The sequence below is a fragment of the Arachis hypogaea genome, chromosome 16, assembly GCF_003086295.3.
Source record: "Arachis hypogaea cultivar Tifrunner chromosome 16, arahy.Tifrunner.gnm2.J5K5, whole genome shotgun sequence".
Classification (NCBI taxonomy): domain Eukaryota; kingdom Viridiplantae; phylum Streptophyta; class Magnoliopsida; order Fabales; family Fabaceae; genus Arachis; species Arachis hypogaea.
The window spans coordinates 19,769,991-19,793,505 of NC_092051.1; the positions used below are offsets into that span (position 1 = coordinate 19,769,991).

General features: G+C 34.8%; 3 protein-coding genes and 1 long non-coding RNA gene across 6 annotated transcripts; all 4 read left to right on the plus strand.

Annotated features, from left to right (window-relative positions):
* The first annotated feature begins 363 nt into the window (after positions 1 to 363).
* On the plus strand, positions 364 to 4,935 carry LOC112758295 (flowering locus K homology domain). Of its 2 annotated transcripts, none has more exons than XM_025806917.3 (7): positions 364 to 492; positions 614 to 1,039; positions 2,926 to 3,178; positions 3,468 to 3,616; positions 3,693 to 3,974; positions 4,066 to 4,260; positions 4,466 to 4,935. In XM_025806917.3, exons 2-7 carry the CDS (start codon positions 635 to 637, stop codon positions 4,658 to 4,660), a joined length of 1,479 nt encoding a protein of 492 aa, XP_025662702.1. In that variant the 5' UTR covers positions 364 to 492; positions 614 to 634; the 3' UTR covers positions 4,661 to 4,935. The 2 variants fall into 2 exon arrangements, with proteins under 2 accessions (XP_025662702.1, XP_025662703.1); XM_025806918.3 differs by having other exon boundaries at positions 370 to 492; positions 617 to 1,039.
* Positions 4,936 to 6,082: 1,147 nt separating this feature from the next.
* Positions 6,083 to 13,415, plus strand: LOC112758296 (myosin-binding protein 1). Of its 2 annotated transcripts, XR_011873985.1 has the most exons (5): positions 6,086 to 6,325; positions 6,682 to 7,774; positions 8,044 to 9,552; positions 9,746 to 9,864; positions 12,874 to 13,415. XR_011873985.1 is itself a non-coding variant. In XM_025806919.3 (4 exons), the coding sequence occupies exons 2-3, from the start codon at positions 6,760 to 6,762 to the stop codon at positions 9,537 to 9,539; spliced, it is 2,511 nt and encodes an 836-aa protein (XP_025662704.1). In that variant the 5' UTR covers positions 6,083 to 6,325; positions 6,682 to 6,759; the 3' UTR covers positions 9,540 to 9,552; positions 9,746 to 10,082. The 2 variants fall into 2 exon arrangements, 1 of the variants encoding a protein (XP_025662704.1); XM_025806919.3 differs by lacking the exon at positions 12,874 to 13,415 and having other exon boundaries at positions 6,083 to 6,325; positions 9,746 to 10,082.
* A 640-nt stretch (positions 13,416 to 14,055) lies between these two features.
* On the plus strand, positions 14,056 to 16,747 carry LOC140179915 (uncharacterized). The gene is made up of 3 exons (XR_011873986.1): positions 14,056 to 15,146; positions 15,434 to 16,245; positions 16,328 to 16,747. It is a non-coding gene; the product is annotated as an uncharacterized lncRNA (long non-coding RNA).
* Positions 16,748 to 16,810: 63 nt separating this feature from the next.
* LOC114925437 (uncharacterized) lies at positions 16,811 to 18,273 on the plus strand. Its single transcript, XM_029293511.2, has 3 exons — positions 16,811 to 17,208; positions 17,304 to 17,576; positions 17,658 to 18,273. Exons 2-3 carry the CDS (start codon positions 17,346 to 17,348, stop codon positions 17,883 to 17,885), a joined length of 459 nt encoding a protein of 152 aa, XP_029149344.1. The 5' UTR covers positions 16,811 to 17,208; positions 17,304 to 17,345; the 3' UTR covers positions 17,886 to 18,273.
* Positions 18,274 to 23,515: the final 5,242 nt, after the last annotated feature.

Sequence of the window (23,515 nt, forward strand, 5' to 3'; positions counted from 1 at the left end):
ATAAATTTTTATGCACAAAAATTTGTTCAAATAAAAAGTAATAACTATTAATATAAATGATCATGTATCAACAAATTTTTATAATAGATTAACATTTAACTCACGCGTAGCGCGGATCTTACATTAGTAACATTATTAATCGTGAATAAATTTAAATGTATTTCATAAAAAAATTAATATTTTATGAATAAATGTTTTTATTAAGTTTGGTTAATATTTTTTAATTAATATCTGTTATTTTTTTAAAATCTTAAATTTGAATTTTAAATATTTAATCTTTCAAAAAAATAAATTAAAAAATAATTTTATACTTATTGGTCTTTATTAAAGTATTTTAATTAATCAATAAAATATAATATTGTTAGAAGAGTTCGAGAAGATATATAATAGTAATACCCAAGAATTGCGCCACACTCTCTCTCCAAAACCCCAAACCCTAGATTCCCCAATTCCATCCCTCTTGTCGTAATTCTACCTCAGCTCGTAACCAAGGTAGTTTTAAACAACACCACTCACTTCTATTCTTTTGTTGATGACAATGAGCTAGCTGGCATTTCTTTTTCTCGCATCTGATTTTTCTCCAAATTTATTTACGATATTGTTTGTGTTGTAGTAGTGGAATCAGTGAAACCCTATGGCTGATGCTGAAGTTGATCAGAACATAGAGGAACATGAGGAGGAGGAAGAAGAGGAAGAGGAAGAACAAGACCAAGACCAAGACCAAGTGATAGAGAACGTGGAGCATGAGGAAAACGAAGGGCAGGAGGTGGCGGAGGAGGAGCCCGTCGCGGAGGCTGCAGCAGCAGCACCACCACCACCAGAAGTAGCAGCACCAGCAGGGGGAACTGGTGGTGATGGCGGCGGCGGCGAGAAGAAGTGGCCCGGGTGGCCAGGCGAGAGTGTGTTCCGTATGTTAGTTCCTGCGCAGAAGGTTGGAGGTATTATTGGACGTAAAGGAGAGTTCATTAAGAAGATTGTGGAGGAGACACGTGCTCGCATTAAGATTCTTGATGGTCCTCCTGGAACTTCTGAAAGGGCTGTAAGTAATCCTAATTTCCCTTCTATCAATTGGAAGTATAATAAGTTGAATGCATGCTGGTGACTCGTTAAGCTCAAGCTTCTTTATTATTGCCCTGGAAGGATGGTTTTGTTGTTGCTTAAGCTAATTGCTATTGATGGAGAACTATTGATATGGATCTCTTCTTTGTTCTTTCTGATGTTTTCCTTGCTCCATTTGGTTGATGATATTGGTTATTAGAGCAGTTGATGGGTGATGATATTATCTAATTTTTTACCATGGATTTTACTAGTGATTGTGGTTATTGCCTGCATGTTGCAATTATAAATTCAGGTTTATCATTTTTTAATATTTTTACTTGATTTAATATATATACCAGAAAAAAAGAAAGAAAGAAAAAAGAGTGTGAATTGACATGTAACTATGTAACTTTGTAAGACTCTAGATAAATTACGTAATCTGCCACCCAAACTGCTTCTAAGTACTTAGAATATAAATAATGGGCAAAAAACACAGTTCATTTACATACTACAAGCATTGTTCTTTTGGAAGAAATGGAACATTATCCAATGTGATTGAAAGTTTGCCAAAGATGTTAGAGAGGAGAACAGAGTGTGGCTCTGTCTCCTTGTCAATCTTTAATAAAAAATTTCAGTCTTATGTTTTAGTAGGTAGATGTTTACATGAAAGTATAAAAACAACCAAGAAAATTCACCAATAGCTTGCATGGTCAAAGGGGTAACCTTGCTTAAATGTACTACAATAGTAAAGAAACCAATACAAAGCAAATGAAGCGAATTCCAAAAAGAAGAATGCTGGCAAGAATCCCTAAAATATTAATTTAATTCTAACAGAAAATGAATCTGTGCAGGTTCAATGTCCCAATTTTAAAGGCAACGACTCAATCATCATTTAGATCCCAATCTTGAAGAACCAAAGATCCAGATGCAAGGATCAGCTTTGAGCGTTGCAAAGTGCTGAAAAGTTTATTTATTTGTAGACATTTTGTACCAAAGTAGCATGAAGCTCTGCATTTCATCTGGTAAATTCAGAACCTCGATGATTGATGTCTTGCCTCAAGCAGATTGCAAGCAATGAAAAAACAGCTTATTGCCAGCTCTTATACAATATTAAAATCACCATGTATTAAAACTGAAGTATTTTTATTATCATACATATTATTAAAAGAAAAGGATTAAAAAACTACCTAAGTTCTAACTATATCAATCAATTTTCCTCTTAACACACAGAGCTTCCCTATGTATTAATGATTTTAGTTTTTCATAGTAGTTCTTCAATAGAAATCCTTGCCATACTGATCTATTACAAGCTAAAATGCATTATTCTAAACCAAGACTTGGTCATTGAAGAATTAGAAGGCACTTCCACTTTGACATGTGTCTTACATCTTGTGTTATGTTACAAATTAGTGGTAAACTATAAAGATTATTTTCCACTATGAGACTTCAACCTTTTGCAAGCTTTGGATTTAGTAAAATGTAAAATATTAGCTGGTTTAGTTGATCAAACAAAAATAGTAACTTTTTTTTCTTAATGGAACATTAGGGGTTATTCCATACATTGGTAGAGGGAAGGGATATCATAAATATGGTTGAGGAAGGTTGTTCCTTCTGGTATTTTGCTGACAAGTGAGGATAGTTAAGGATTAGTTGGGAAAGAAAATATACTAGAAGGTGGATCAGCCATTGTTCTAAATCCTCTAAACTATTGAAATTTTATCATTGAAAATCGTTTCTTGTATGCTTTTGTCTTGAGATTTTAGGTGGCATGCAACATGCTTGGGGTTGGTGTGTTTTATTGTTGGTTAAAGATATATATATATTTTCCTTTTTTTGCAAGCATTGGACAGAATGTTTAGGATGATGATTTTTGTTCACGTTGATCAGGTAATGGTATCAGGAAAAGACGAGCCTGATTCATCTCTTCCTCCTGCTGTGGATGGCTTATTGAGAGTTCATAAGAGGCTTCTTGATGGTTTAGAGAATGATTTCTCCCATGCTTCTTCAGGTGTGGCCGGGAAGGTTTCTACAAAAATATTGGTGCCAGCATCACAAGCAGGAAGTTTAATTGGGAAGCAAGGAGGAACTGTAAAATCTATCCAAGAAGCATCAAATTGTATAGTTAGGGTTCTTGGAGCAGGTTCTCGTTATATTTCTTAAAATTTTTGTTAATTATTATTATTATTATTATTATTATTATTATTATTATTATTATTATTATTATGTGTTGTTGCGTAATTATGTTTCTTCTGCCCCCACCGCCCACCCAAAAAAAAAAAAAATTCAAAACAAAAGAATTCTTTCTATCCATGAACTTTTATGGTGGTTTCTCACATATTTGCTGTGTTTTTTCCTTTAATCCTTGGTTAGGCTGTGACATTTTCTAGTTGCTAAGCATATGGTTGTCTACTTGTCTTACTATTTTGCAGAAGACCTTCCTGTTTTTGCTCTTCAAGATGATAGGGTGGTTGAAGTACTAGGGGATCCCACTGGGGTTCACAAGGCAATTGAACTTATTGCATCCCATCTAAAGAAGTTTTTAGTTGATCGCTCTGTAATTCCAATTTTTGAAATGAATGTAAGTGTGTGATTTTATCCGAATAATTTATCGTTTTGACAAACTGAGGCATTTACATAAACTGTTATTTCTCCAGATGCAAATGGCAAATCCTCATCGAGTGGAGCACATGCCACCTCACCAATCATGGGGTCCACCTCAGGGTCTTCCTCCAAATGCCGGTGGAGGTCCTGGTTTTGTACCTACTCCTCAATACATGCCACCTCCGCGACCACTTGATAGTTACTATCCCCCAGCTGAAATCCCACCTCCAGTGGAGAAACAGCCCCATCACGGTATATCTGCCTATGGAAGAGATTCTTCAATAGGTGTTCATGCGTCTTCAAATACTCAATCTGCACCTTCTATAGTGACTCAGGTACCTACTAATTGCAAATTTGGTCTCTTGCACTCTCCAAAAGTGAATACATCTTTTTGTTGACCTCAATTTGCACTTGCTATTTTGTCAGATCACACAGCAAATGCAAATTCCCCTATCTTATGCCGATGCTGTTATTGGAACAGCTGGAGCAAATATAAGTTACATTAGACGGGCTAGTGGAGCTACGGTTACTATACAAGAAACAAGAGGTGTTCCGGGAGAGATGACAGTTGAAATTAGTGGAACCGCTTCTCAAGTCCAAACTGCCCAGCAATTGATACAGGTAATCCTCCTTATCCTGCATTTAACGGTTTAATTTACGCACCCAAATTCAGACCACGTGGGAGCTTTGTACATTATAGGTCATCTTTTTGGTTTCAAGTAAAAGATATTCTAAGCTTGGGGATAATCTTGCTTGATTTATAAGTATTTTAACCTAATTAATTTGCATGGCAATCAAGCAACGTGATTATGAATTTGTGGTGCAGAATTTTATGGCGGAAGCTGGAGCACCAACAGCGGCGGCAGCAGCAACAGGGCAGCAGCCACAAACAGGGGGACCTGGTGCAGATCAAGGATATAATTCTTATCAGGCTCATAGTTCTGTTTATGCATCTCCACCATCCAACCAAGGCCATACCGGAGGCTATGGCTCAGTTTATGGTGCGAACTATGGCTACTGAGCTGAGCAGTTCTACAAAATCTGCTCATTGTTGAAAGTGTAGAATGCCGGGAACTGATTGATGTAATAATTTGACGAACAAGGACGCTCTGCTAAATTATGCTTCTTTTTCTTCCTCCCTCCATTTTTCTGAATCCTTATGAATGTGATTTTTGTATGGCGCTAGCTTTCTGTTTGTAATTCTAGTCATTTGGAAATACTACACACACTATCCATGGCCTGATGTATTATTTACTTGTTTTGGAAAGTTGGTGCACCTATGACCATATGATGATACTTGCTCTGCGTCAATTAAGTGCAATTTCTTTCAAGGGGTCCATAATTACGTACTAGATAAATATAAAGTCATTGATATTTGCACTTACACAACAATAGACGCCTAAATTTAAAGCCAGAAACTCTAAATAAAGAGATACGTCATAATTCTAGAATGAGTATAATAATTCAGTAAATAAGAACATAAACCATAATTGTGATTCTTGAAAACGCCAAGTCAACAAGTTCTTCGGTCGGTATTACTATGATTAGATTAGTCACAGTCACAGCTCACATTGCTAAAGTTCACGCCGACCATCTACATATAGCCGACATATCTGATATCTAATCTCTCTCGGCTTTCACCTTACCATTACTTCCTTACACGCTTATTCATTATTATAATTAATATAAAGTTATAACACATACAAATAATAACGGAACAATTATTTAATCTCTTGAAATTATTCAATTAAACGTGTTCTTAAGTGTTTTCTGCATTTTTTAAAAAATATGGAAATATTGTAATATATTCAAGCTCACTCGCTCACTTGCATGATTTGACCTTTTTCTTTAAACCTTTTACATAGTTTTAACTAAAATATACGTGTCATGGTATGTTCTGATCTCTTATTCCGTAAATATTGATATGATTGGAATGGAAGATGGAAAGGGATGGGCCACCCGTAACTGCTTTGTTACTTTCGGGAATGTTCTCTGTTCATAGATAGCTATAGCCTAAGGTTCCTTGTTTTCTAATCTTCCATGCGCCAGAAATGAGACATTAAAATAACAAAAATATTATTCTTATATTAAAATTAGTTATTAATATATTTATATATAAATATATATTTTTTAAAATTTTTAATATATATTTATATTTTAATATATATTTTATATTATTAATTAATTTTTAGTGATAATTTTAGTGTAAACGTACCATAATATTAAAACAAATAAGATTAGAGAAGAATAAAATTGGTGCTCCAATCCTTTTTCTTTTCATTATAATATTGTTACTACTATTATTTATTTTCTGATACAATTACCAAAATGGGACATAAGAGATAACTCCTAGTCAATGTTTTTCCGGGGTAGTTCCGGTATTTGAATATCTCTCTCTCTCCCCCTCTCTCTCTCTACACTCTTGAAGACCCTTTTTGTCTTTGTCGGCTTGTTTTATTTTTCAACAAGAAAGTAAATGTGTGTGTGCGTGGATTTACGTTGGAAAGCTTCAAACTTTGTGTTTGATTCTTTTTGGTTTACTTTGTTGATTATTTTCTACATCACTAAGCTCCAACCATCGCCACATACTAAGTGTTGATACCCTCTTGATGCCTCTGAATCTGATTGGACTCAACATTTACACATACATATATGACACATAATAATTACTAATCACTACAATAAGGTATTTATCATACTTCTCTGATGTTATATTCTTTCAGTTTCTGTAATAAATATAACTCCTTTGTTGATGTGATTCTCTATCTCTCATAATTATTCATTTATCTATTATCTTGTATGTAACGTTTATACTGTTTAAAGTTTCTGCAGCTGATCATAGTTGTATGATTTATAATAATAATGACTTCTTTTTCTTCAGGGTTTTCTGGATATTGATTCGTTTGTTTCTAATTTAGCATCTCAATGGGACTGTTTAGTGTTCATTGTATATCAAATTATCAATCAATATCGTGTAATTTTGATCTTATAGTATGCTGAACAATCCTTCTATGTTCTAACTTTTTTTTTTTGTGCAATCAGTTTTGTCTTTTGCCTTGAAATTTGGTATCAAGTTTGATCTGTTTCAACTTTCAAGAAATTGGTTGCTCCCTTGATTCAATGGCGTCTTCTGGATTGTCAACTGCCATGTTATCCAGAAATTTTAGCACATCATTGGCATCGGCATTGCTGGAATGGTTTCTGATCTTTTTCCTTTTTGTTGATGCTGTATTTTCTTATGTCATTACAAAGTTTGCTAGTTACTGCAAATTGCAAACCCCATGCCTCTTTTGTTCAAGACTTGATCATGTGTTAGGAAAGCAGAAAACAGGATTCTATTGGGAATTGATCTGCAGTGCTCATAAATTGGAGATTTCTTCATTGGTTCTTTGTCGCGCGCATGATAAGCTTGTTAATGTTCAAGGAATTTGCCAAAACTGCCTCTTTTCTCTTGCTAACATCAATAAAACCAATGCTGAAAATTGCAACTTAGTAGGTAAATTTGGGGATGAATCTGCCTCCAGGTTTGATCAGGATCCATTACTTGGTGACCGGATTGAAACACGGTGTTCTTGTTGCAATGAGCAAAGGATTTTCAATTCTTATGATGAAAGATTGGCTTTCAGTAAGTCAATTGAGTCTGAAGTTGTGGATCTTGATGAGTTGGAAGCTGTTAGAGACAGTTTACATGACAAGAAAAGGAGAGCAAAACCATCAGTATCATTCAGAGTTGCAAACCTTAGAAATAGCCAGCTTGACCCTTTGTCTCATGTAGGTTATACAGAAGTCAAGGTTACTTCTGATACTGAGTCTGAATCTGAACTTCCCTTATCCGAAGATGACGATACCAATATACCAGTTTCTGTAACGGATGATACCAAGGAAGATGTAAAACTTCCATGTGAAGACATAGAGCCTACCATCATTGATTTAAATAAGGCTTCAGGGAAGCCCAGGAGTTTAGCTCCTCCACTTGAGCCATTACTATCAGAGCCGGAAATTCAGTTAGAAAATACGGATACTCATGCTATTAAATCTGTATCAGAAGCAATGGGAAGTGAGAATAATGACGAAGAACTTGATTGGCAACAGGCTGAAAAAAATGCTGATGCTACCACAGTATCAAAGGAAAGCTGTAAGTTATTCTCAGCTTTTAGTTTTCTGTACCATGGAACTCTTCTGTTTGAATGATTTAGGAGTGCATCACAATTTGTTAGCTGATGAAGGATTGAAGATGAATAGTTTATAGCCTACTTTAACCAAATCATTTTTCTGAATGAATAAAATAGTCAGTAACTCTATATTCATTTTTTATATCTAAAAGTTTTAATGTCTAATTATATTAGGCCATAAGTTCATGATTTTTGGTACTTACATTGAACATTTTGTGCAATACTTTTATAGATGAATTGACAACAAATGAAGTTGGGCTAGCATCTGATAAAAGATCTGCCATGGATTGTGAGGAAATCATCAAGTCAGGCAATAAGCAAACAACATCCGAAGCAGGTTCCGAACCAAACCCGGTTTCTAGTGACAGTTTTCAGCAAAATCCCATTATATTGGATCTGGGTGATGCTTATAAGCTAGCTGTTGGTAACAAAGGAAGACAGTTATCCGGCATGCTTGCTGAACAATGGCTTGGTAAAGATTCTACAAGAGTTAGCGAAGATTTGAAGATGATGTTGTCACAATTCTCTGCTACTCGAGGAACTGATCTGTCTATGAACGATATCAGTCCCAGATTGTCTATAAACAGCGACGAAATGAAGAATTCTGATGTTTCTAACTCTACCGGAATGCAGATACTTCAAAAGATGATATCACTCGAGCGAAATGAGTCCGGCTTGTCTCTGGATGGAAGCATTGTGAGTGAAATTGAAGGTGAAAGCGCGGTTGACAGACTAAAACGGCAAGTTGATCATGACAGGAAACTGATGAGTGCTTTGTATAAAGAGCTGGAGGAAGAAAGAAATGCTTCTGCAGTTGCTGCTAATCAAGCACTAGCCATGATCACAAGGCTGCAGGAAGAAAAGGCAGCATTACATATGGAAGCCTTGCAGTATTTAAGAGTGATGGATGAGCAGTCAGAGTATGATACCGACGCTTTGCAAAAGGCGAACGATGCTATTTCTGAGAAGGACAGAGAGATTGAGGAATTGGAAGCAAAGCTTGATTTTTATAGGAAGAAATTCCCTGATGAATCAATGAATGAAAATGTTTTGGTGACAAACTTTGAGATGAAGGTGAAGGATATTGGATTGGATAACTCACAATGTTCTGCCATCGAAAGCGAAGAAAGTATTCTTGGAAAATCAGTTACTGAAAATCCTATTATATCTGACAAAGCTCAAGAGTTAGTCACTTCTTTGGAGGGGAAAAATGTTCAACTTGTGAAAAATTCATCATTGAAGTTTCAAGAGGAAAGGCTGTATATTTCGGACCGGTTGAAGAAGCTGGAGAAGCAAGTTTACCTTTTCTTGAATATGCATCACTCAGAGGAGAAGTGCATCAATTCTGAAAGTTCTGGAAAGGAATCCCCAGTAAACTGCGAAAAGTTAGACCGCAGTGTTGTGATGCCAGATTCTGTTTCCATATTAAAAATGAATTCAGATGCCAAGGATTGTGATTACTTCTCATCCAAGGAACCTAAAGATTTTGACGAAAATGGTGATTCCCCTTTGCTCTGTGGAAATAATGATTTAGCTTCAACTGGAAATGTGATTCATAATTTCGTTGGAAGGCTTCAAATTCTTGAGGCAGACCTGAGTTTTCTTGAGCATAGTATGAACTTACTAAGCAATGGAAATGAAGGACTTAAATTGTTAAAGGAAATAGCTGATCATCTGCAACAGTTACGTCGGATCGGGATTAGAGAAATTGATCAACTCGATGCTTGATGTTGTATTTAAGGTTAGGAATTATTGTTAACTATTGCACAAGAAATCAAAGCATTTCCTTTTTATCCCTTTAAATTAGTTACATTGCTGCATACTGCTTTTCTAAATTAACTTGTGCATGGTAAATATGTGGTTTGACTTATATCAAAGTTTTAGGCATGATATAGAAAATATTTGACCCATGGTTTTTTTTAAACATTTTACAGATTCATAGAGCAGTGCTCAGTGATCAGGAGGAAGGTAAATTGTACATTAGTAAACCAGGTTACCAGAGACTGGTTGCAACTGTACAGTAACAATAGCTTGCTTCCACTCACAAAATAAGGTAAAATAGAAACAGGATTTCAAATTATATATGGAGAGCTTTTTATTTATTTATTTTGTTTCTCATTTGTCCCCTGCATTTTTTTTATTTGGGGTTAGCTTTCATGGAGCATTTTGCTCCACTGAGTTTGCATGGTTTTCATGTAGGAGAAAATTTTTATACTGCAGTTTTGACATTTGTAAAAGATAACATGTACGTAAGAGTGATCGTTTTGTGTATCTCCCGTATTCTTGTATCAATGCGAGTATTTTAGAGGAATGTGACCTAAAATTAGTATGCTATGTATTGTTGTTTTCACGTGGACAAATCATGTTAATACACGTGACACTATCGTTTGCTTTGACTTGTCAGTGTTATTTACCCACACTTTGTTCTGATGTGTCACTGATTATCTACGTCAGCATAATTCTAGGACCAAATTTAAGAAAAGGATCTTCTCCAGTTTTTTTAACAATTGATAGAATACAGTGTGATCTATCACCTTTGATTCTATGAGTGGGACCAGAAATAAATAAGAGAGAGAACAATAAATAGTTAGATTAAACACTAGATATCATCCAGTTTTTTTTTCACCGAAAAAGATCCACTTCCTCAAATTTAAACTTGAGTGAAAATTGAGAGACTCAGTTTTTGAAGTCTCGTTGCATGAAATGAAATACCAAGATTATTTTCCATCAATTGATTCGTCCAAATTCAATTTAATCAATCCAACATATGCGAGTGACAATTTAAAGTGAGAATATAAAAATGTTTAAATTAATATGCTAAACTATAATTGATTCATTGAGATACATCATTACTTTCACCTCAAAGTACTCGATCTTTTATTTTTCTATTATGACCACTGTCTCTAACTGGTCAACTCATTACTCATCATCAAAACAGTTCAACAAGTCTGTCAATTAAGCCCTATAAATATACTCCACAACCATGATAAATCTGTCGCTTAATTTTCATCATCATCCCTACTTGCTTATAACATAAGAAAGGTGTGTATTGTGTTGAGAACAACAAACACGACATCCCTTAAGTAAAGATTTTTTTTTTTGTGTTTGTTTGTTTTTGTATAAACTTTTTTTTATTTATTTTATGCTATTTTTTACTTTTAAGATTTATAAAGAATTGGACTTTAAATTTTTTGAATATAGAATTTTGATATTATGTTATGATATTATTTACCCTAAAAATTTAAACTAATAAAAAGAGGATAATATGAATAGTAATACAAGAAGCAAGAACTACTGCATACATTATTAACAGAACTGAAGAAGAAGGAATTACATGTTCCTGATTTATTGTTGTTGGAGTCAAAGCCAAGGCCCAAGGGGACCCACAGGTCAAACCCAAATTAACTTTGCAGGCCACTTTCTTCTCAAATTTGTACCACCTTCCAATTAAATTCATCATCATCATACCATAACATACATATGCATATACATACCCCATTCATTATTCATTTCTCTGTATTTGATGACAGTTTCTGCTATATACACTTTGAAGCTCCGCATAGAGGATTATGAAATATACTTATTGGTATTTGTACTTTAGGTAGGTGTCAAATTCTTCTTGCATCATGGATGATGCTTCATCCATGCTTATAATTGTAGTATGTAATTGACTTTCACTTTTAATTCATTCCTACTTTAATTTGTGAAGAAAAGTGAACGTTGACTTTCTTATATTATAAGGATGTTTTCGAGTATTTTAAAAATATTAATGTTTTAGTAATTTTGACGATTAATTTTTGTTATAAAATATATAATTGAAATTAATGATTAAAATTATTAAAACATTAATATTTCTGAAAATATTTAAAATATTTTCTATATTATATTTTATATATTATAATATAAGAAATGATATTTATACTAATTTTTATGTATACTTATATATATTATTTTATGGTATAAAAAATAATTTCTTTTCATTTATTATCAATTATTTTAATTTTAAAGATAAAAAGTCTATGTAAAAAAATATACATATAATATTTTTCGATATATATTTGAATACATTGGGCCAACTTCTCATGTAGTCAAACTTGTCAATATCTGCCTACTAATAATAAATGTTTACTACGAGTGGACCATTTCAGTTTTTTCACTCTGCCTACACTGCTACACACAAAATGTTACTTGAGGTCAATAGAACAGGTTACACACATGTATATATTTTGATACACATATTGCAGCCTACTTTGATAGTAGTAAACTAAATTAGAGGGGGAACCTGCAAGCTATACATCAAATTTGTATTGAATTACATTGATTCTATTAAATATATACTGCAGCTTATCATGGTGAGGTAATGCTGGTTGCAAATATATTAATTAATTAGGGTCAAGCTAATATAGCTAAGTAGTTATTGTTGGGGTGATAAGAAAATGTACTTGTAAATTCATATCTTGATAGATGTCATTTGGCTCCCCTAGATATTCCTTTTATGACACATGCATGAGATGAGAGTTTTCCAACAACCTAACCACGTACACAGTACTGCACTGTTTTTTTCCGTTGTACTGTTTCCAACTAATTTCCTTCACCATGCTCGGGCTAATTTTTTGTGGATATTGAAAAAAATTTGGTATAACACTAAATTATTAAATTTTATGGTGTTTTTTAAAATTTTGGAAGCGAAACAATACGCTCTTTGCATATTGTATATTTTAAGTAGGAATGTATTATTTTTGCATCTAAAATTTTAAAAACACAATAAAATTTAAGAACTAATTGTTACACAAAATTTTATCAATATCTAAAAAAATATATGCCATACTTACTGCTTTCTTTTATTATTTATAAACTATTAGCTACATTGTCAAAATGTACCTTATCGAATTTGTTACCAAAAAAAAAAAAAAAGTTCTATTAGCTAGGTAGACAATGAAGAGTGTGGACAATATGAACAATAGGCTGTACTTCAGGTCTAGTAAAACAAAAAATATTCTACCCTATTTATCCACCATAATTCTAATCTCTTACCTTCCACTTTTTTCTTCTTTTATGGCAGCCGCTTCACTCCTCCTTCCATGTCGCGCTGTCACCAATGCATCTCACCACCGCTGCGCCTTAGCTTCTTCTCTAATGCGTCGCACGCCGCCTCTGCACCTTCTTCCCCCATGCGTCGCGCCGTTTCTGTTCTCCCTGCAAGTGACGCTGCCGCTGCGCGCCTTCTTCTATCCTCTATGACGTCGCACCGTCGCCGAGCCTGAGGCCTTGTTCCGCCGTTACTCCAACACTGCACCTCTGCCCTTGCTTTCACGCTGTTGTGTTGTATCGTCGCCACTTCCATCGCGTGCCGCTTTGCTTCGTTCACCCAAATTGTATGATCCAAATAAATATCTACATTTTTTTTAAAAGAATCATCCGCATACATAGTAAAATGAACATCCTACGGAACATGTGCATGCAGAATCAAGCAAATCAAGTAACCATGAAAGATTGATTCGCTGACAAAAGTAACCATGAAAGATCAAAACTCCTCAGATACCCACAATTGATTTGCTCCGTTTGTCAAATGTGACCAAACGTTAATAAAATGTTCTTAAATTATACAATGTGTCCACATTCATTGCAACGTGGCAAAAGAATGCCTTACGTGGATTTTTTTTTGTTAAAATTAAAATTGCATTTATTTAGTTTAATAAAAAAAACGTTACTCCTTCAAGCATTGAAAATAGAAGAACAGAAAGAGGTGTTACCCCTCCCTTTTTGAGCGTGAAATCAATCATGCCTTAACAGAGTAGTTTTTCATCTTCTTCTTCTCTAGCTTAATCCCATTGTGCTCTGATTCCATTCCTGCGACGACATTGGAGAAGGAGGTTGCTGCTTCTCCAGCACCCCGTGTTTAGAGGCGATTTCTGTCACACTTGAAGGCTTTATGAGGTAATACTTTTATGAACTAAGTCATTCGATGATTGTAACCTCTAAGTTATAAGAGTTGTTCGTTCGATGTGAAAAAATTTGTTCTGTTGTTGTGGTTGTTTTTGATAGGGTTTGGATTTGTGGTAACTTCATTGTACTCTTGTTCCTCTCTTTAAGCTATATAATTTTTTATGATTCGAATATTGTGGTAATTATTCTTCTTGAAATCAAATTGATAGTGAAATTAGGTACCATGATGGTTAGGGTTTGAGTAACTTGGAGTTTGTGAGATTGCCACTAATGGTGGATTTTTTATTCTTTTGCGTAGATGGCTACACTACATATCACTTTGAAGATATATCACAGAGAAAAATTTGAGAGAACAAAAGATGGAAAAACTATGAATGTAGGTGGAGAGAAATCTGAAATTCGAAGGGTCAATGTTGATACTCTTAATGGTTTTTTATCAATGACCTCCTTAGAGATATAGGATACACCATGATCAATGAATGCTATTGGTTAGTGCCTGGAATGGAGCTTAATGGTGGTTTAAAGTTATTGAGGAGTGATAGAGACATAATAGAGATGTATGAAGCTGCATTAAGGAATGATAGTAGGATTTGTGTATACACTGAGCACCTAATAAGCTAGCCAGAAGTTGTTGAAGAGGGTGGTGGTAATGTTGCATCTCCTTCAAAGGGGAGAAAAAAGAGTTGTGCAAAGAAGACTCCAACTCCTAGAAAAAAGAAGGTTACGAAGATGGCCAACACAACTGATCATCCCAAAGCCCAGCCCACCACACAGTCAGGTACCAGGCCCAATAGCCAACTCAATCAAAGTCCCAATATACAACCCAATACTCAGCCCAATACACAAGCAAAGACATCATTATCACAAGGCAGAATTTTTTTAGCCAACCCACCACAACCATAAGACAGTCTAGTAATCCCATACAGCAACAAGAAGCCACAAATACCTTAAATTCACAACACAATTCTAGTTCTCACTGTCCTTTTCATGCTGCCCCAACAACAACACCAGAGATACTGACACAATATATACCCCAACCTTGTAATGAACTCCAATCTAAATCCTATCATGTACAGGATTCTAATTCTATTACTCAGCCCCAACCACCACCATCAACAAGTCAAAATGCTGAACACAATTAAGGTCCATCTCAATATAAAGTAAGAGAAGCGGCCAAGAAGTAGAACAAGAGGAGCACTAGCAGACCTGAACCTACTGGACAAACTTTTAAATAGAACTCAGATCCTAAAAAGGCTCCAAGTATTTTTGTGCCAGTTGATGAGGCTGAAGAATATTCAGATCTTGAACCAGGATTACACTATTATAAGTCTGAGGAGCTTTAAAGTTGTGCATATTCGGATGAGGAACAACCAGAGGTCTTCCCACAAGGTATTTACTAATATTTTTTAGTGTTCCTTTGATTATTAGTAAGTTAGAAGTTAGAATAATAATTTAATTTTTTTTCTGAATTGAGCAATTGTGTGCAAATTATTGTATGATGAATATTAACTAATGAGTGTTGTTCATATATGATTATTTAAGTCAAAATTCAAAGAAAGTTGCCTAGATCAGAGTTATACTACACATCAGTTATTATCCACTACAACTATTTTTGTGCAGCATGTTATTTATAATACTTTTGGTAATCATATGCTTCAATTTGTCCTACTACATAGGTAATGCTGATGCACCGGTTGGACAAGTTAGGCTTGAAGTAGGTATGGAGTTTGAATCTTTAGAGCAATTTAAGAGGGCGGTGAGAAAGTTTAATATCAACTTAGGGAGGAGTATTTTTTTTCCAAGAGTGAAGGTGTTGTGTTGGGATGAGAACTGTCCTTGGCAGATATACTGTGCTAAGAGGAATTATCCCCTGAGATATCAAGTGAAAACATTTGTGAACGAGCATACTTGTTGCGTGCATAATCGGTCTGCTAATGGAAAGTGGGTTGTAGATGAGTTGGAGCAGCAAATTAGGGTGCAGCCAATGATGACTGTTCGAGAGGCTAAGGATTACTTTAAGAAAGAGTATGATATTTTCTTGAGTGAAAGAAAAATTTATAGATTGATGGCAAAGGCAAAATAAAGAATTGAAGATAGTGAGATAGCACAATATGCAAGACTCCGAGATTATGCCATAAAAATTTTAACTACCAACCCAGAATCCACTGTCAATATATGCACCACACCAATACCAGATTCAACTGTGTTGTTCAGAAGAATATATATTTGCCTAGATGCGTGTAAAAAGGGCTTCCTTGCTGGATGCAGACCATTTATTAACTTGGATGGGACCTTCTTGAGAGGATACTATGGTGGACAACTGTTGACGACTGTTAGTCAAGATGCGAATAATCACATTTACCCCATCGCATATGCTATTGTGGATTCGGAAATCAAAGACAACTGGAAATGGTTTCTTCAACTTTTGCAAGAAGATTTGGGTGATCAGAGGAATAACTATTGGACATTTATGTCAGATCAACAAAAGGTACAACATTTAAAGTGTTTATACATTTTCTTGCATATAAACATGTCACCTGAAATCACAAAGTGTTTATACATTTTTTCAGGGTCTTATTCCAACTCTAGAAGTTATGCCGGGGGCACATCACAGGTATTGTGCCATGCATATATGGCACAATTTCACCAAAGCACAGACCTCAAGGTTACAGTTTGGGTGTGTGCAAGGAGCACCACCCCCAAGACTTTGCAGCAGCCATGACAACAATCAGAAAACTAAACGCACATGCTTGGGAGTATTTGAGCCGCATTCCACCAAAACAATGGTCAAGATCCCACTTTAGTGAATAGCCAAAGGTGGATAATATTACCAACAACAATAGTGAAATTTTTAACTCTAAGTGTAAGAATTTTAGGGGAAAGCCAATCATTACCCTCCTGAAAGAGATAAGGTGTTATGTTATGAGAATCTTGGCTAGAAATAAGAAGGAGTTGAGGGGATACAATGGATGGCTTTGTCCAGTACAACAGAGTAGATTGGAAAAAAATAAGAAAGATAGCAGTAGTTAGAGGCCATTCTGGACAGGGGATGATGCTGGAAATATCTTTGAGATTCAATGCTTACCTATGAAAGTAAGTGTTGATCTCAGAAAGCATACTTGTACTTGTAGATTATGGCAGCTCACTGGCATACCCTGTAAGCATGCATGTGCAGTATTGGCACATCAAAATAGAAGGGCTGAAGATGTTGCACACACGGCTAACAATTGGTGCTTACAATGCAACATACCAATTTTTGGTTCAGCCGGTGCCTAATTAAGAATATTGGCAACAGCTAGACACTATACTAATTTTGCCTTTACATTACAAACGGCCTATCGAGGGGCCCACTAAGAAGAGAGACACCACTAGGGATGCTCCCAAAGTTAACCCAGACCCTTACAGGACAAAGAGAAAATATGGTCAAATAAAATGCAAATATTGTTTGAAGGTTTGTGAAATATTGTTCACCATAACAATTGTTAGGGATATTTGTCTGTGAATATTTGTGTTGTAAACTATTATAAAATCTCAATTATTATACAGGAAGGGAACAATTTTAGAAGTTGCAAGGCTAAAAAGGAAGCCATGGCAGCAGCTGCTACTGTTGCAGATGCTACAGCACATGGTCAAAACTTTTCTGCAGCAACAATTGCACATGTACCAGTACCACCTGCTTATGTAGCACAGGATGAGGATGATGAAAGACTGGCTGAGATGTATTGGGAGGAAACCTTAGAGGATGCAGAGACAGAGGCAGCCTTGGATGCTGCAGCAGCTGAATTTGAGGCATCTTTGGGTGCTGGAACCCAACCACAGGTAAAATATAAATTTGTTAATTGCTTAAACATTTTTTGAGCTATTAAGTTTACTTACATTCATGTCTAATTTAATTTATAGGCCACTACCACATTGAATCCATCTCCTAATATACCACATATACCGCAAGTACCACCACCAATTAGGCCACCAACCACAAAAATAAAGAGAACAAAGAGATCCACCAAGAGGCCTCCTCCATCACAAGTTCAGACCCCTGTGACTCAGGCTCCAACTTTGAACACTCTTCAGCAGCCATCCAATGCATCTGTTAGGCCACCTACTGTGTCCCCACATACAATGCAATGAGCCAGTGCAGGCACAACTTCCAGGTTTGTACAGTTTATGCCAACACCAAAATCACACCTTACACCAACATGGCCAGTTCCTAGATTCAAACCACCCAGACCATTTACTACTATGCCAGGCACAGTCTATGGATTATCCAGTGGGAGCAGCAACTCAACACCAAATAAAAATAAATTGAAAATTTTTATCTTTTTTGAAATCTATATTTATGTAATTTACCTCAATACTTTACTGATAAGGATCAGTTATGTTTACTATTTTTATTTTGGATTATCATGTCATGTTCGTATGCTACATACAATACTTAAACAGTTATTGATGTACCTTTTTAGAACCTTATGAATGCTTATGAGTGCTTATGATTATGCTAATACATATTATATTATGATATTGATGTTATTATGATTAACTAATTTCTCAGCTCAGAATGCTTAAATAATGTTAGAAAAGAATAACAATTATTGAGAATAGTGATAGAATAAAAAAGCAAGAAATAACAAATATATCATCCCATTCAAACATGAATTACATTGTTCTTCATTGATAGAAAACAATCATGTACCAATCACTTGTACATGACTATTACAAGCAAAAAAAAGCGTAAATTGCAGAAACAATCCTAAAGATACGGACACAAGCCATACTCTCATAACTTTGATTTTACCTTCAATCTTCTTCTCAACCTTCATGGCCATGTTAACATTTCTCTCCCTGTGGTCTGTTGGAGCAATTGTCACATCTTGATTAGCAACACCACATTCATGCTCATTCAGTCTTCTAATCAAACACCTTGCCAAATTTTGCCTACCCCATCAATTTCATCAACCCAAACAAAATAATGGAAATCTCGACTCTACAGAAGCCAAAAAAATCAAAATATCAGAGATGCATAGGAACCCTATACTTGTCTAATTATCATAAATAATGTTTCATACCTTCGAAAAGGGGCAACGAATGAACCATCTTTCATGATTAGTAACCGTCAAAGATTCCAACAAAATAACATACTCACCACAGTGACATCTTCCATCCATAATTTTCTTCTTCTTCATCTTCGAATGTGAAGCTCCTGAAAATCTGCTTTCTTCGCTTGTAGTTACCTCTCTCCTTGACATTGCTCAAACAAGAATACAATGAAGTTACCACAAATCCAAACCCTATCAGAAACAACCACAACAACAGAACAAATTTTTTCACATCGAACGAACAACTCTTATAACTTAGAGGTTAAAATCATCGAATGACTTAGTTCATAAAAGTATTACCTCATAGAGCCTTCAAGTGTGACAAAGATCGTCTCTAAACACGGGGTGCTGGAGAAGCAGCAACCTCCTTCTCCAATGTCGTCGCAGGAATGGAATCAGAGCACAATGGGATTACGCTAGAGAAGATGATGAAAAACTGCTCTGTTAAGACATGATTGATTTCGCGCTCAAAAGGGAGGGGTAACACCTCTTTCTGTTCTTCTATTTTCAGAAGGAGTAACGTTTTTTTTTTAATAAACTAAATAAATACAATTTTAATTTTAACAAAAAAAAAATCCACGTAAGGCATCTTTTGTCAAGTTGCAATGGATGTGAACACATTGTATAATTTAACAACATTTTATTAATGTTTGGTCACATTTGACAAATGGAGCAAATTAATTGTGGATATCTGAGGAGTTTTTATCTTTCATGGTTACTTTTGTTAGCGAATCAATCTTTCATGGTTACTTTTGGTGGTTTAGTCATTTTTTTTAAAATTACTTATGTGAAACAGTTTAATCTCTTTATCACTTACAATAAAATATTTAACATATGTGTTGGACAATAACTTTCAATCAAATTATGTTATAAGACAATTAGATTCTTAACAAATGTCAATATAAAACAAATAAGATCTCTTTAGAAAAGAACTAATTCGTCTCGAAAAAGTCTAAAATAATAAAAATTTATTGAAAATCAAAATGTCCAATTTAAATTTTTTTAAGAATTAATTTGGATGTTGACTTAAAAAATATAACAAGCTTTATAAGTTAGTAAATTATAATTGGATGAAGGATTTATTAATAATTTTTTATTCAAAAATCATATATCAAGCCAAATTTAGCAATTTCAGTATGAAAAATAAGACACTTGAAAACTGGCCTATTTATAAATCACTGACCACACCTATTGTAATGTCTCAATATTTTTTTTTAAGTACACATGTCTCAACACATTCGAAATAGTAGTATAAGTGTGTAACCTCATCTCGTCATTCAATGTTGAATGTGGAAAGGAGGCAGAAAGTGTCAAAACAATGTGGGGGCATCTAGCTCCAACAAGTCACATGCCAAAGCGCAGAGCAAGTGAGCCAAAACAATGTATAGTACCACACATATATATAATTGCAACCTCATTTAAGAACAACCCTCAAATACTTACCTAGCTAGCTACAGCATAAACCAACAAGTGTGTTATTGAAAACAAAACCATATTGGCATAGTAGTAGTGTTAACAACACGAAAACGAAATGCGTCAAATAAGAAATTCAAAAAACTATTAAAGCGTGCTATCAACACTCAACACACACTCTACTACTGCCTTAGATAGCTGTCATCTTATTACAACATTCTTGTATTATAATCTACTCAACGTGTTCTTCTATTATACTCTTCACTTTTTATTTTCATTACGTGTTCCTTTGCTTTTTAAAAATACTACATACATAATTAATGCTTATACAACTTGTTCAGCAATACTTGGATTGGGCGAGGTTAATTTGTAAGAGAACGAAAGCTTCCAATCAAGTATAAGAGTAAAGTGACCCAAAAAAAATTATCAATAAAATTTTTTAAAACAATTCTAATTATGGAGATTAATTTAAAAATAATGTATTCATATTTATTATTCTGACGAACTTTACTTTATTAGTTTTTTTTAAGAATTAATTTATTTAAAATATAAATTTTAAAAAATTTATTTATTATTTTATTCCAAATATAATATATGAGTCGGCTGAAAGTGATACATGTCATCTTATATTTATAGTGTATAAGGACTTCATATATATTCTTGTCAAATTTAACGGGATGTAATCAGAATTGAATATATTACAATCCATTTAATGCATTTAGGCCTATATAGAAAATGTCTCACGTCCAAAATAAAAGAAAAAATGTCTTAGACGTAGTTGAAAATATTTAACCTTAACATACAAACTATTTTTACTAAATAAGTGTATGTAATACGTTTAATGGTTACATTATGGTAAGTAATTAATATTTATACAGTATTTTGTACAGATATTTTATTTTAGTATGGACGTACTTTACCTATGTGGTCCGTAATTTTCTGTCGGCACTCTTCTCAATGATATTGTACTACGTACAGTGCTCAACTGTTATTTAACAACGGACTTTGTAAGAATTCTTTCTTGGTACAAACAAGGCTTTCCTCTGTTCACTCAACTATTTTCTTTTTTTGGTAAACTTACCAGCTTTTTGCACCAAATGCACAGCTCAAGAAAAGTAGTAACTTTTAAAAACTGTGTCAAACCTATTTCTGTACGATTAATAATAGTTATTTTAAAATAGAAAAATATTAAATGGTTAATATATTTTTATATGTATCAGACTCGTATTCTTTATTAAGTAAAAAGTGTTGTATTTTTTGTTAATTAAATAAAAAGTTAACTACTAAAAATGTTGTTGAATTATTTTGGCGTTGACATGAATAACCTCTAGATTTTTAATGAGAAAATTATCTTTAATAATATTAAAAACATGCCAAAAGTATCCAACTGTAAAGAGAAATGTATTTTATTAATAGAATTGGCTAGTGTGGCAAATAGGCTTCAATTATAAATTCTAATCCTAATTGAATCTCAACAAGAATTCTAATTCCCAAATTAGCCTCCAATTCTCTATTATCGCGATGCCTGATGAGCGGATATTTTATACGCTTTTTGACATCATTTTCATATAGTTTTTAATATGTTTTATTTAAGTTTTATTAAGTTTTCATAGGTTTTAGTGCAAAATTCACATTTTTGGATTCTACTTTGAGTTTGTGTGTTTTTATGCAATTTCAGGCATTTTCTGGCTGAAATTGGGGAGCTGGAGCAAAAGTCTGATTCAGAAGAAGAGAAAGCACTGTAAATGCTGTCCAAATCTGACCTCCTTGCATTCGAAAGAGCTTTTCTGGAGTTACCGAAGTCCAAATGGAGCGTTCTCAATGGCTATGGAAAGCCAACATCCAGAGTTTTTCAGCAATGTATAATAGTCCATACTTTGCTTCAGAATTGAAGGCCCAAAACTGGCGTTCAACGCCAACCTCTTGCCATTTTTTGGCATCCAACGCCCAAAGGAGAAGAGATCAGCGTCCAACGCCTATAAAGGACTCTCTAACCAGCGTTCAACGCCCTAGAGGCTTCCTAGCACGTGGATCTCAATCAAGCTCAGCCCTAAAAGACTGTTTTACTCTTCTTATATAATCCTTAGTCATTAGTCTAGTATTTATTTGAGAACTTTTACACTTTTTAGACCTTTATGCCATATTTTCGAATTTCATCTTGTATTTTCTATCAGTATGAGTTTCTAAACCTCCAAGGTTGAGGGGAGGAACTCTGCTGAATTTTATGGATTAATAAAGTATTACTGTTCTATCTCAATTCGTGTTTAATTCTCTATTCTAAGATGTATATCCGTTCTTCAGCATTACGAATGCATTGAACCGGCACAAGGTTATCTCATTCTACAGGGGTTCAGAGTGAGTCTTTCATCGGACAATGATGAACCACCCGTTTGATCATACATCTCTTAGACGGCTAATTCATGACTTCGTTGGGGACTTCTCGAGACACCAGTTTAGCCGAGGTACGGGGAGATTAGAGTCTTTGTGGTAAAGGCTAGAACCAAAGGCGCAACATTTCCTGATCCGGAGGATTCGACCTTGTATGTGGCGTTTTGAGTAGGATCACCAAGAAGGATAAACTGCAAGAGCTTCACCTTCAATCAGACTGGATCCGCACTAACCCCGGGGTTCAGATCTAGAGGAGTATTAGCGATCTCTCAAACAGACGTTAATCACATACAGCCTGCCATAGAAGAAATAATTCACAGTTGAGAAAGACAATAAGACCGGATTAATCCAGAAAAACAAAGCATCTCCAAGTCTTAACCATCTTCTTATCATTGCAAACACATCAACCTAGTAACGTTTTATTTATTTTCTTTTCATGCAAATTAAACAAACAAACAACTCTTCTATCCGCCTGACTAAGATCTACAAGATAACTATAGCTTGCTTCAAATCACAATCCTCGTGGGATCGACCCTGCTCACTCAGGTATTACTTGGACGACTCAGTGCACTTGCTGGTTCAGTTGTACGAAGTATGGGATTCGTGCACCAACGCCATAGCCATTGTTGCTGCTAGAGCTTCATCTTGTTCTTTCATCAGCGCATTTATCGTCTTCTTCTTCTTCTCCCAAATATGCGTCATTGTCCTCTCCTTCTCTTTGCACCACTGTTCTATTCTTTTCCTCCCCACGCCAAAGCCACAGTCACTTTCAGCACTATAAAAAATAAAAAATTACAACACAACAACCCCGGCCCAACATAAAAACTAACAACCACCACAACACACAACCATCAACAAAAAGCC

What these genes read in the sequence shown, in the direction of transcription:
- LOC112758296 (XM_025806919.3), top strand. Translation starts at nt 6,760, where the DNA reads ATGGCGTCTTCTGGATTGTCAACTGCCATGTTATCCAGAAATTTTAGC. An exon ending in CACAGTATCAAAGGAAAGCT is followed by an intron (nt 7,775 to 8,043) that starts GTAAGTTATTCT and finishes ATACTTTTATAG; the next exon opens with ATGAATTGACAACAAATGAA.
- LOC112758295 (XM_025806917.3), top strand. Translation starts at nt 635, where the DNA reads ATGGCTGATGCTGAAGTTGATCAGAACATAGAGGAACATGAGGAGGAG. An exon ending in CACCTTCTATAGTGACTCAG is followed by an intron (nt 3,975 to 4,065) that starts GTACCTACTAAT and finishes CTATTTTGTCAG; the next exon opens with ATCACACAGCAAATGCAAAT. An exon ending in CTGCCCAGCAATTGATACAG is followed by an intron (nt 4,261 to 4,465) that starts GTAATCCTCCTT and finishes TTTGTGGTGCAG; the next exon opens with AATTTTATGGCGGAAGCTGG.
- LOC114925437 (XM_029293511.2), top strand. Translation starts at nt 17,346, where the DNA reads ATGGCAGCAGCTGCTACTGTTGCAGATGCTACAGCACATGGTCAAAAC. An exon ending in GTGCTGGAACCCAACCACAG is followed by an intron (nt 17,577 to 17,657) that starts GTAAAATATAAA and finishes TTTAATTTATAG; the next exon opens with GCCACTACCACATTGAATCC.